This window comes from Heteronotia binoei, chromosome 3 (genome assembly GCF_032191835.1).
Source record: "Heteronotia binoei isolate CCM8104 ecotype False Entrance Well chromosome 3, APGP_CSIRO_Hbin_v1, whole genome shotgun sequence".
NCBI classification, from domain to species: domain Eukaryota; kingdom Metazoa; phylum Chordata; class Lepidosauria; order Squamata; family Gekkonidae; genus Heteronotia; species Heteronotia binoei.
This window is the reverse complement of record NC_083225.1, coordinates 141,229,830-141,243,052: the sequence shown is the minus strand read 5'-3', so window position 1 is coordinate 141,243,052 and position 13,223 is coordinate 141,229,830. Positions and strand designations below refer to the sequence as shown.

Sequence of the window (13,223 nt, the reverse complement as noted above, 5' to 3'; positions counted from 1 at the left end):
AGACTCAAGTATCAAGTAGGCACCAGGAAAAACATCTGTCAAGTGCCATGGCCCCTCATTGGGGGATTACTGTACTAATCTCTAGGACAAGCTACACTTCTAAATAAGTGTTTTAACGACTCCAATAGATAATTGTCCCCAAAGGTGAAGTGCTGGAACTAAAAACAGTTGCTTTTTCTATCCTACCCTCAGTGTAGGACAAAGGGGACCCAAAATAATGGGAGATGAAGTGTTATAAATAAACAACATGCCGAAATATAGCTAGATAAAAATTTTCAGAAAGAGAGACAGCGACAGATGAAACAAGTCAGTCATGTATATTCTTCACAGGTAGGGGATCATTTGAGAGACCAATTACACCCCCCCCCCAATTAAAAAGTCACTTTCTACCATCCCTCCAGTGTTACTGTAATCATTTGCTCTAAAGCTGTTCTCTTTCAAGAAAAGGCTGGCAGGTGCATATATAATTTAGGTGGCAATCCTTAACTAAGCAGATTAGGTTCTTCTCACCTTCCAAACTCACCTTACCTGTACCAGATGGATTCTCTTCATATGAGTTCATGGACTGTTCTTCCTCAGGTAACTTAAAGTTTCAGGGGAGGGGAGAAATTAAAGCAAGAGTAATTATTGTAGGAATAAAATTTAAAAACATCACAGATTCTGATAATTTTGACACATCTAAAGACACATTGGACAATGGTAGACTTTCTGCTATGTTTGCCTCTTTAAAATACTTATCATTAAGCATTTGCGTGCTAAACTTTCAGCTGTTTGCCTCTCTAAAGTACTTAACATTAAGTATCTCTCTCTCTCCTGGAGCTTACAGGAGGCCCTGTAAGAAGAGCCCTGAAAGCTCTTGGAGGATTGGCTACATCAGGGGTGTGTGGCCTAATATGCAAATGAGTTCCTGCTACAAAAAAGTCCTAATATAGACACACACATTTAACTAGACAGAATAATAGTTTAGGCTACATAACTGTTGGATCATTTTAGATAGCTCATTTTGCTACCTATTTTACCTGGACCGAAACTTGAGGTTAACAAAAAAACCAAGGAAAAGAAAGTAGATTCTTCAATCAGGATCATATTTTTAGTCTTACTGCAATCAACACAAGTATTCAACCACAATTTCTAGCTTTACTGTAATCAGTTCAATTAACAGAAAATAACATTGCCTGATCATTGTAAACATAAAAATGCACAAATTACAAAACAAACATTTTTGGATGCCTTATCTGAGTCACTTATGTTTTCTTCTTCAGACTCTTCACCCCAAGCTTTTGGACCTAGAATAAGAGAAGAATAATTATGAAACATACATAGAAGCAGGGCTTTTTTCTGGGAGAATGCAGTAGAATGGAGTACCAGAACCTCTTCACAGAAATAAAATTCACAAAAAATGTTTAGAAGTTCATGAGGGTCACCCATGTGTTTCTCCTTCATTTCCCTCTTGAGTGTTCCAGCACCTCTTTTACCAGAAAAAAAGCCCTGCTTAGAAGTTTCTCAGAATAAACATTTTGATTAAGCATACTGATTTTAGCTTAACTGTTATTGTTATAATAACTATTTTTATTATAGCAATTATTATTTTGATTTACTGAATTGCCCCATCCCAGCCTAAGCCAGGCTCTGGACAACAAATAAAAATAGAATGTGGATATTAGAAATGCAACAATACAAATTAAAACAATAGATTTCTAACACCCTAATGGTGTCCTGATGATTTTGTTCTTTGTCCAGATTTCTGCAGCATATGGGTGGGAAGGGAAGGGAGAAAGAAATTCTGGGGAGAAGAAGAAGAATTGCAGATTTATACCCCACCCTTCTCTCTGAATCAGAGACTCAGAGCAGCTTACAATCTCTTATATCTCCTCCCCCCCACAACAGACACCCTGTGAGGTGGGTGGGGCTGAAAGAGCTCTCATAGCAGCTGCCCTTTCAAGGACAACCTCTGCCAGAGATATGGCTAACCCAAGGCCATTCCAGCAGGTGCAAGTGGAGGAGTGGGGAATCAAACCCGGTTCTCCCAGATAAGAGTCTGCACACTTAACCACTACCCCAAACTAGGTCTCTAGGAAGGAAAGGAAAGATACCAGTTGTTGCTGTCCTCAATCAAAAGTCTGGTGGAACATCTCTGCCTTACAGGCCCTGCAGAATTGCATAAGATTCCACAGGGCCTTGATGTCCTCTGGAAAGAGCTATAACTCCAACTGAAATTTATGCAAGAAACAGACAAAATATATGCAGGACTGCAGTTTGAAGTTATACAACATTCATTTATGTGGGAAATAGTATAAAATGTAAAGGGCTACACTTGGGAATACTACTACAATGAGAGGTAAACTAAAGCCCTTCTCCAGTTGCAAAGAATAAAGCATGCTCCTACCTACATGCTCTCATTCAGACTTCTATATCCTGGCCAAACTAATGTATGACAGAGTCTAGAGAACTATTTTTTAGATAGGTAGATAATCACATTGACCTAGGAATCAAAAAAGCATTTTTGTTATATATACTTTTCTGTTCTTTCTGACTGAAAATCCTGTAGTCTGACAACATGGTCCTGCTCACACCTACACAGTAAACAATATGTAGAACTGCCATTCTATACTGACAGTCAAATATTGAGAATGGCCACAATAGGCTCTTCCACTTTGTACTGCTGGACCAGACAGCAGCAGTTTTCCCTCTCAGCCATAGAAGGACTCTGTCCCTACAGCTTAGTTTTCTCTTCCATTGCTGGAAGAACTGGGCTGGAACCTAAGGTCTTAAAGCTCTGCTTAGTCTTGAAGTTAGTAATTTTCATTCTGGTTATATATCATTCACTAGGCAAGGTGGTTTTGTAGCTGGCATATTCATAGCTTCATAGACAATCTGGTGCTTTGTTAGATGTGGGTCATTTAATTTGTCCAGAGAACCAGTTTGGTTAAGAGTAGTGGCCCCTTAATTGCGAGAACCGGGTTTGATTCCCCACTCCTCCACATGCAGCCATCTGGATGTCCTTGAGTCAGTCACAGTTCCCTCAGAGCTGTTCTCTCAAGACAGTTCTGTTGGAACTCTCTCAGCCCCACCTACCTCACAAGGTGTGTTGCAGGGAGAGTAAGGGAAGAAGAGTATAAGCTGCTCTACGACTACAAGTGAAGGGCAGGGTATAAATCCAACTCCTCCTCTTCATGTAGTAGAGAATTTAGAGAAAGAAGGGCAATTGTTTTTCTACTACTGGAGAAACTATACATTGTAAACCAAGTTGGCGCAAAAGGCTTAGGATTGACAGAGGAATAATAATGATTTACTAAGAAGTGTTTTTCAGTTTCAGAAACACTAAGGAACTCTGTGGCTACAAAGGTGTTGAGGACTCCTCTGTCTGCTAATATGAAAATGAAGTTCTAGGAATGGGGCAAGAACTACCACTTATGTAGATAATTGTAGCCGTTGATAATTTTCAACTGAACACTAAGCCTTGATAATCAGAATGAAATGTCCAAAGAGAGCTTGTTCTGGCATTTCTTTTCAAATTCATATTGAATTTGATTTCTCTTCCATTTTTTTCTCAGCTGCTGCAAAGAGATGCAGATATGTGATGAATGTGATTTTTAGAATGGCCAGCATGGGAATAACCCAGAAAGCCATATGGCTACCCTTCTGTAGTGGCACACACACTTCCTAACATTCCCACAGTATGTAAAGTTTAAAAAGCAAATTAAATGCGAGAAGTTAGTAATAAAAATCTTACCATCAGGCGTATCATACATCAGTGATTCGATGGAGACAAGCTTATCATCTTCAAAGGGAAAGTTGTACTAGTTTAAGAGATAGAGATGTTTTCACATGAGCTCAGGACAAGATAAAGCTTTTCAGAGGCAAACTATAATGCACACCAATGCTCCCTCTAAGCTATGGAGTCTTGTGAGCAAAAATTCTACTTTGTGAGCTACTGGCATTAAAGTTGTGAGCTACTACATAAATTAGTTTGGGGCCATTCCCCTCCTGAACTAAGAAAAAAAATGTGTCAGCTGGAAGTTAGAAAACTGAAGCTAGAAAAGCTAGCTTACACTAACTCAGCTTAGAGGGAATACTGATACACACTACACAGAAACCACAACTTCAGTAAAAATTCTAGTCCTGATGGGTTTCTTCACACCAAAAGCACCTGTGTAGTAAGGTCTACTTAGAATAATACTAGTTTGCGCTGCAAAGAGCCAAACTAGGCAAAACTACACACCAAGCCATGATCATGCCTCCAGATCTCTTTCCCCTACCCCTTACTGTGGAATTCCTACATCCTTAACAGCTGTATAGGAGACGAAACTCATCAGGTGCAGTTCCTTCCTCCCCAAACCTTTGCAAAGGGGAGGGGGGACAATAATCTATTGAGGTCACGAAGCAATTTTCTCCAGTCCAGTTTGGCTAGGGTTCCTGCAGATCTTTTGCCATCTTCTGGACATGGAACAGAGATCACTGGATGTGTATGTGGGGGGAGGTATGTGTGAATCTTCTGCATTGTGCAGGGGGCTGGACTAGACGACGCTGGAGGTCTCTTCCAACTCTTATGATTCTTTGACACTACGACTCTATTGCACGTCACCCAGCTCTTTAAAAGGGCAGCAATCTAGTCAGAAAGTAAAAGCACAAAAACCAGCTCAAAATAGGATTCTACTCATATAATAAGCCTTTCATTAGCAGCATTTCCTGCATGCGCTTCTAAGTAAGAGTACGTCAGATGCCCACAGAACGAAAGACGACCGAGGTGCATCGGATTTGTAAGAGACCTCCCATCTTCGCGTTTCTCAGAAAGGCCTCAAACCCCTTAAGCCTCCATGGAGCCGTGTGAGTCCCCTCCCCCATTTCCCCCGGCCTTCCTTCCTCCAAGGCGTTCAGGGCGGAGTCTGCAGTTTCCCCCTTCGTTCACTGAGAGATGAGCCTCGCTCCGACCACCCCGAGCTCACCTTCTCCACAATGCTGTTGATGGACAAGTCAAAGAGATAGGAGCTTCTCTTGAGGATCTCGTTCATGAAACTGAAGCTGCTCTCAGAGTCGCGGGATTTGTACCGGCGCCGCCCGTCCAGCTCCTCTTTCCGCCGTGAATGTCGGTGGCGCCCGTCACGCTTTTCTTGCCCACATATTCCCGCTCCCCTGCCATCTCGCATCGCCATCGAAGACAGGCCTAGGCTCCTTCTTTCCACGCAGAGCAGGACGGGCGGAAACTTTGTAGTGCAATTCAAATTTAGCGCCCTCCCAATCTAACACGACCGTATTCCGTGTTCCACGTTCCGATAGGTGGCTACTGACGTCGCTTTATGCAAAGCGTCCAATCAGAGACAGCAGAGAATTCCAAATACCGTTTTTTAGGGGAACGTCTGGCCTGACTGGCTAGTTCAGTAAGTTCCGGTTCTCGCTTCTCTAGTTCTCAAACAGGCTCCTAACGAGGCTGGGAAGAAAGAGTACAATGTCACCCAGCAACTCAGTCTGAGAATTCTTATTGGATTTCTGATCATGAATCTTAGACTGGATGCTTGCCCAGAGAAAAACTGCTGCAGAATACTCTGAAAGAATAACAAAAAATAGGCTTGTTAGTTTTTCCCAATTTAATGATGGAATTTTTTTTTAAAGGAGGAAAGGTAACTTTCTCCGAAAAGAGGGGATTTATCTCGAAAAAATAAGCAGGTAGGGGAATTTATTGGGGGAAGGGGGAGAATACAGAGGATTTCCTGATGTCGCTAGTTTCATGGTATTTGCACATTTTCACTATACATAGTAATACAAATTGTACTCTCTGATCGCAGGTTGTTCTGCCAGTCACTGAATGTTTTGCTTTCCTTATTTTTCTGGCAATGATATTCATCTCCGCTTGAGTTCTGCACTGCTAGAAGAGTTAGGGCAGGAGTGCTTAGTTGTCTGGGGCACAATTTACTTTGCATGTGTGGTTTATCTCCTACCCCTCACACTGAAAGTTCTCAGAGCAGCTCACAACATAATGAAATAACACAAATATATTAAAACACTACCAAGCCTGCATCACAAACTGTAATACGGCAATAATACCAATTTTTGCATCACAAACTATATACAATAGTAGTATGACATTTTGGTGCATACTATTTCTGATAACCTTAATATAAATGTGGAAGGAGATTCTGTTCCAGAAAAGAAAATTCTTATGCAGATTGATGTAGATTTGCTGAAGAATGCACACACTGTTGTAGGTTGGGTTTTTTTAAGGAAACACAATTTGATTGAATTCAGACATGCCAATTAATTTGCTATTCATTAGGGTTTGTAGAATCTTTCAGGCTCAAGTGCCGTGTTCTACTGGAGAAAGTTTTCCTTCCAGACGTTTCGTTCTCAGCTGCGGAGTTTCCTTATCACTACCCTTCCAGGAAGCCCCACCAAACAATGGGCACATCCACAAACCAATTGCCCTTTCACCACACCCCCTCCAGCCTAGAAATAGCAGCTCTCCAGCAGCCCTGGCCCCACTCGATGCACAGCAGCCAAGAAGGTCAGAGCGCCTGCTCTGGCTGCAACGCCACTGAGGATGTTCTCCGCAGCTGAGAACGAAACATCTGGAAGGAAAACTTTCTCCAGTAGAACACGGCACTTGAGCCCGAAAGATTCTACAAACCCTAATGATGTTACCAGCCGTAAAAACCTGAAATCTTTGATAATTTGCTATTCAGTCCTACTTCTGCAGTTGGTGTGCATGGGAGAAATATGTAAAAGAACTCTAAAATGAAGTTGTAGTGGGTCACTGAAGTGACTGATAGCCAAGGGGAAATATTGATTTCCAGCCTTCTTGGGCTTTACAAGGCCTTTTATGATTTTGTTGTTAAGGAAATAGATGATAGCCTAGATTTACCAGTTTTAGGATAGCTGTGTTTCTTATCACTTCATCCATATAGAGGCTAAAAAATGTGAGTACTTCAATGAAGCCAAAATGCCTTGTAGATTTCTTTCTCCCATGAAATTACACGATGCCTGTATATGCTGCTGTGCACTTCGGAATGGCTGAGACATCCAATGGAAGGGTGAACAACTGTGCTTAGCAAGGATTGTGATCACATATGTGTGTTTAGGGCATAAAACATGTTTCACTACACTTGCATTGTATTAAGGTTAGTGGCAAAAAAGTATGGTGTTGCAGAGCCTTCTAAAAACCTGTGTCTTCAGCAAGTGGGGGACCATAATTTTGTCATGTTATATGCTACAACGGGAGAAAAAAAAAGCCATAATAACAAGGTATTTGGCAGATAAGGATGTATCCCAAACCTCTGCTTATTACTAACTTTAACTGGATTTAGACTGGGAATCTCACTATAGGAAGACCAGAAAGCCATGGGTACAGGACAGGCTTCTTTAGTGTAGATCCTCTCTGCTAACTGTTGGTGGTGTAATAAATATGACAGAGGAGATGGAAAACAGATTGCTGAGATGACAGGCAACAATAATTAATGTAATGAATCTAAAGGAGATAGTAAAATACGAAGGTGCTAAGAAATGAATTTAATTACCTGGTCTCCAGTGATTGAGTTGGCATGACAATGGAGAAATTCAACTGTACTTGAGACTCCTTTCAGAATTGTGTGGTAGCTAACTATATTCAGGGCTTGTGTCAGGAACCTTAAAGATTCTAAACCACTGCTTGTTCACAACACTTTGTTTTCCCCTTCCTTTGTATGTATGGCTCCTTTCAACACCAATGGAGGATTCCAGAACTTCTTGAATTCATGGCTGTACCCAGCTTGCTGTCCCTTGACCTGGATAGCCCAGACTAGCCCAATCATATAAGATCTCAGAAGTTAATCAGGGCCAGCCCTGGCTAGTGTTCAGATAGGAGGAAGACCTCAATTGTGATGCAGTCAGGCAGTGGCAAACCATCTCTGAATGTCTCTTGCCTTGAAAACCCCACAAGGAGTCCATAAATTGACAACTTGATGGCATTTTCCATCACCACACCCAGCTTGCTGCATGGCTGGGGAGGATAACTTTTTTGTAGAAAAGTAGGTTCTAATAAATGGGGGCCTGCAAGGTCTTGTGGGGCAGGGGAGTCTCATTTTCCCTTCCCATATGATTTCCTTTTTTCTTCTTTGAAAGCACCCATCCCTCTCCCATTTTCCTGCTTTCCTTCCTACCTACCCTCCAGTTTATCTTTATTTGACCCCTGTATTCAGCTTTCCCTTCTTCCCTCCCCCTAGCAGCCTCTCCCAAGGAAAGCTATGGCCTAGTTGTGTGGTGCCATTTGCCAGGCCCAGTTAAGCTATGGAAAACCTGTAAGGACTTATGGGAAGTTACCTCACTTCTCTCTGTATTCTCCACAATGTTTCCTCATTCCCTCCTCCTGGTAACTCCCATATCTTCACTTTTCCTTGCATCCTTCCTGAGAGGCAGGAAAAATAGAAGTTGAAAATAGCGATGTTGTAGGGTTTGTTTGTTTTTTAACAAAAGTACATCATTGAAATAGAGGTTCATCAAGCCATGCATTAGGTGGGGAAAGTGGTAATGAAGTTTCCCTCTCTCCCAATAGTAGAATTTGGGGTCAGCCAGTGAGATTGTATAAGATGCTGCAATCATCCAAGAAAATGCTTGATGGTCTTTTAAATCAGCATATGGTAACTTTATTCAGGAGAAATGAATGAACACAAGGCCTACCAGAGTCCTTCATAGCAGTTACTCTAGCTATGAGCTAGCTTATCTAGAGACATGTGTGAAACCTGGACTAATATAGCTCCAGATTCTAGTATCCTGGAATTAATATAAAAAATGAAAAAAAAACCCTGAACATGACAGCCCTTCCCTCCTTTAAACAAAACCTTACTTCAGCTGCTTTACTATAACTAAGAAATATGCTAAACTGTCATTATATATGCCACTGTTCTAGAAACCAAATTATTGCCCTTCCAGAATACTTGCTAGAATGCTAAGTAATAAGGTAATCTTTAAACTGCTCTGCGTATTTTTGATTTGTACCCATAGACTCAGGGAAATAAGAACCCTGGTTCCTCATAGTAGCAGGTTCATGTTGGTGATTGTCAATTCATGTCAAATGGCAAAAAAATAAAACAAAAGACTTTAAGATGGCTTGGGTATCAAGTGTGAAATTGTCTAACATATGAAGAAAAGCATTCCGCGGTTCATTCTGGGTCATTGTAATTACATGCTGCAGACAGGGATCTGCATCTGTGTCTTCTGTCCCCCTCTCTAGGATATTTAACTTTATTAGTTGTTTAGATACAAACAGGATGAAAAGAACAAATTAAACAAATATTCATAAACCATATGTGATTACATATTTAAACATGTATACATTCAGAGGAAAGAGGTGACTAAATTCCATGGTTAACTTAATCTGTGAGTTTGCACTTATATCTCCCATATGTTCAATCATTTGATCCTAATATTGCAACAGTACATTTAATTATGTTCTCATTTAGTTCAATTGCAACCAATCATATAACTTGTTCCATTTCTGGAAGGCTTCTTGTCTAGATTTCCCATTTATTAAAGCCATTAATACATCTAATTCAGCTATATCTAAAGTCTTAGTATTTCATCCATTGTAGGTGTCTTATTTTCCTTCCAGTGTGTTGCGTAAAGAATTCTGGCTGCAGTAATCATATGTATCACTAAGTGTTGATTCTCTTTTTCAGTTACTTGCTGTACCATACAGTTCAGGAGTAAATGGTATTGTTTTCAATATCTTTTGAAGTAATTCATGTATTTTCCTCCAAAAAACACTAACCCTTTTACAAAGCCACCATAGGTGGAAGAAAGTATCTGGTTTATCTTGGCATTTCCAACACATTTTAGAGATTTTAGGGTAGGTTTTAGTTAATCTACACAGTGTCAAATACCAACAGTGGAATGCATCTGTGTCTTCTGGACTCCTCTGTAGTGTCATGGCTTTGAGAATAGTATGATATGTAAAAAGAAGAAGAGTAGGTTTTTATACCCTGCTTTTCTCTACCTTTAGGAGTCTGAAAGTGGCTTGTTAACACATTCCCTTTCTCTCCCCACAACAGGCACCTTGTAAGGTAGGTGGGGCTGAGAGAGTTCTATGAGAAATGTGGCTGGCTCAAGGTCACCCAGCAGGCTTCGTGTGGAGGTGTGGGGAATCAAATCCAGTTCTCCAGATTAAAGTCTGCTACTCTTAACCACTCATGCTGGTTTACATTAGCTCCTTCATACTTTCTGTTATCACAGACTATATCCATAGCCCAGAACAGGATTTGTAGATTCTGGATCCATTTAGGCCAGTGAAATCCTAGAATTGTGTGGGAATCATGGCCATCAAAAGAAAGGAACATAGGAAGTGGAGCCATGGCAGTCTGTTTCTTGTTTAAAAGAAAACACTGGATTTATTTTTTTTTCTATGAGGGAGTACCTAAATCAGTGCTTGATTGTGAAGAGACTTCTTTCTCTGAGGTAGGCTGCTTGTTTCTCAAAATCCCTTCAGTGCTCAATGTAAGTTTGTATTTTGTTGCCACTGTAAGATGCCGCAATCATCCAGAAAGATGCTGATAGACTTTTTAATCAACATACAATAACTTTATTCAGAAGAAATTAATGAAAGAACACAAGGCAGTTCCTCTAGTTAGCTTATTTAGGGACTTGAGTAAAGTCTGGACTGGAACTGCTCTAGATTCTAGTATCCTGGAACTAATATATACATGAAATGGATTTCTGAACATTACAGGTTGATGAAACAGATTTAAAACGGACAAAAGGAAGTGCTTCCTTGCTCAGTGGATAACTAAATTGTGGAATTCACTGCTAATGGGTGTAGTAATAACCAATAGCACAGATGTTTTTAAAGGAGATTCTTTAAGGATATGTCCATCAATGGCTACTAACCATGAGGACTAAAGAGAACTTCCACATCCAGAGGTACTAAACCTCTGAAAGTCACTGATAAAAGGCAATATTGGGGTGGCATCTATGCCCTCCATGGTTGGCCACTATGTGAAACAAGATGCTGGAGTAGATAGAGCACTAGCCTTATCTTCCAGGTTACTTTATGTTCTAAAATAATTACTCAGTAAAAGGTATGTTTCAGAGTTTTGAATGACACTTTTAACCACCCATTTACCTTACAACTGTTCATTCTGCTGTAACAACTGACAATCTGTTTCCATGCTGAAAACTTCTTGTTCATAGGGGAAAACAAACCTGCTTCAGATTAAGATGTAAACACTAATATAAATAATTCCATGAGCTATAAATTGTAAATGCACCCTTGTAACCTTTTTATTAGTTAACCACCTTTTTTCCTATTTCTTGCTTTCAGTGCTGATTTTTCTAGGTAATTTTTTAAAAGGCCATATATATTTGAATCAAGTGATGAGTGACACAGCTAGTACCATGCCTGTCTGTCAGAGTTTTGCAAAAAACTCAAGAAGTACTTAGAAGACTCCAAAGCTTTCCTCGTAGAGTACAATCTCTTTTATTTCTATGGAACACACACTGTGGCTATGCAGCATCTATTTATTTGATTCCTTTGTGCCTCCTTCCTTTCTACAGTGAGTTTTTTCGTCAATTGTAAAAATACTGAAATAGACTGTGGTATATTAATGTCCCCATACTGAATAAATAGAAATGTCTAAGTTTCAATTCATTACTACATTGCAGAGAACAGATGTAAAAGAGCTAAATGCCAAAGCTAGAATGTCAAGAGTGTTTATAATGTCAAGTGCTACTTGTTACGTTCATTGGCTGTCTGCTATATCGATCATAACTAGCACACCGGTAAAGTAATTACAGCTGACGTGGCACATTCGATGTACAAGCAGACACGGAGTTCAAATGAATCTGAAAGGGAAAGAAATCACTAGGTTGTTAGTCTCTTCTACCTAGTGGGTTTAATAGTTCCTGATGGGGAAAAAACAGCATGATAAAATTCATGCTGTTATTATACTAAACATTTTATTTAGAGTATTTTTCTGTTTGTGCTTAGTTTCAGAGGCTAGTCATGTTGGTCTGGAGTAGAACAGGTAGATTCAAGTCCAGCAGCAGCATAAAGATGAACAAGATTTATTGGGGGGGTATGAGCTATCTATCTGATGAAGGGATCTTTGATTCTTGAAAGTTCACACCTTGTTGATCTCTGAGTTGTTACTGGACTTGCATCCAGCTGGCTGGAATCTAGTTTTATTGTCACCAAATATGTTGATGAAAGTAAGGCTGATCAGTGGCAAACTGATCCTCTCACATTTTTCAGAGTTCCAGAAGAAGGGCTATAACTTTCTTGCCTTGTGCGTAATATAATTTCTGTGATAGTTGGGTGTTTAAGTGGAGGAGGCAGAGGTGGCCAAATTGGTAGTTGGCTGGTGGGAGAGGCCAGGATATGCCATTTGCCTTGAAGCCTGAAACAGGTGCAGCTGCTATGGCTGTGATTTCCGGGGGAACTTGTGGTTGAGGCAATATTTAGCCCTGTGTGATGCTGTTCCTTTCTTACCAACAATTGCTCCCTCCAACCTGCTTTTACCACCACTGAGGGGGAAAAAAGGGTGTTTGAAAACTTTCTCCATCAGGGGTAATGCAGCTGGGAACTGGTCATCAGGAGTGAGTTTGTTTTTAAGCATTCCACCCTGATTTCCCTTGGAAATCACAGTTGCTGCAGTTTCTGTTAAAATAAAAGTCCTTTAACTGTATTAAAAAGGTAAAGGTAGTCCCCTGTGCAAGCACCAGTTGTTTTCGACTCTGGGGTGACGTTGCTTTCACAATGTTTTCATGGCAGACTTTTTATGGGGTGGTTTGCCATTGCCTTCCCCAGTCATCTACACTTCCCCCCTAGCAAGCTGGGTACTCATTTTACCAACCTCGGAAGGATGGAAGGCTGAGTCAACCTGGAGCCGGCTACCTGAACCAGCTTTCAAACTCAGGTCATGAGCAGAGGGCTCCAACTGCAGTACTGCAGCTTTACCACTCTGCGCCATGGGGCTCTTTTAACAGTATTAGAATGCAGTATATCATATTTTGTTATTTGGAAACTGGCAGTGCAATCCTAAACAGAGTTACACCCCATTAAGGCCACTGACTTGAATGGATTTATGAGCATAAACCTGTATTGGATTGCATTGTAAAGTGATTAGCAGGACTTCTTTCAGTTTCAGAATGATTCATTGTTAAGGTGAATTTTCACTATGCTCATCGGGCACTTTTAAGATTCAGCAGGAGATATTAAAGCAGAAAAAAGTAACCCACCTTTTCCCTTGCCTCACACATATAAA

The 13,223-nt window shown here is 40.5% G+C and overlaps 1 protein-coding gene across 1 annotated transcript in view; it reads right to left on the bottom strand.

Annotated features, from left to right (window-relative positions):
* Positions 1–5,272, bottom strand: part of LOC132568568 (uncharacterized) — a 29,595-nt gene extending 24,323 nt beyond the window's left edge. The window contains exons 1-4 of the mRNA XM_060234536.1: positions 4,947–5,272; positions 3,734–3,800; positions 1,219–1,286; positions 529–583 (exon numbers count right to left, since the gene is read on the bottom strand). Of these exons, the coding sequence (XP_060090519.1) occupies positions 529–583; positions 1,219–1,286; positions 3,734–3,800; positions 4,947–5,153 (397 nt within the window). The 5' untranslated portion in view covers positions 5,154–5,272. The remainder of the gene's footprint in view (positions 1–528; positions 584–1,218; positions 1,287–3,733; positions 3,801–4,946) is intronic.
* Positions 5,273–13,223: the final 7,951 nt, after the last annotated feature.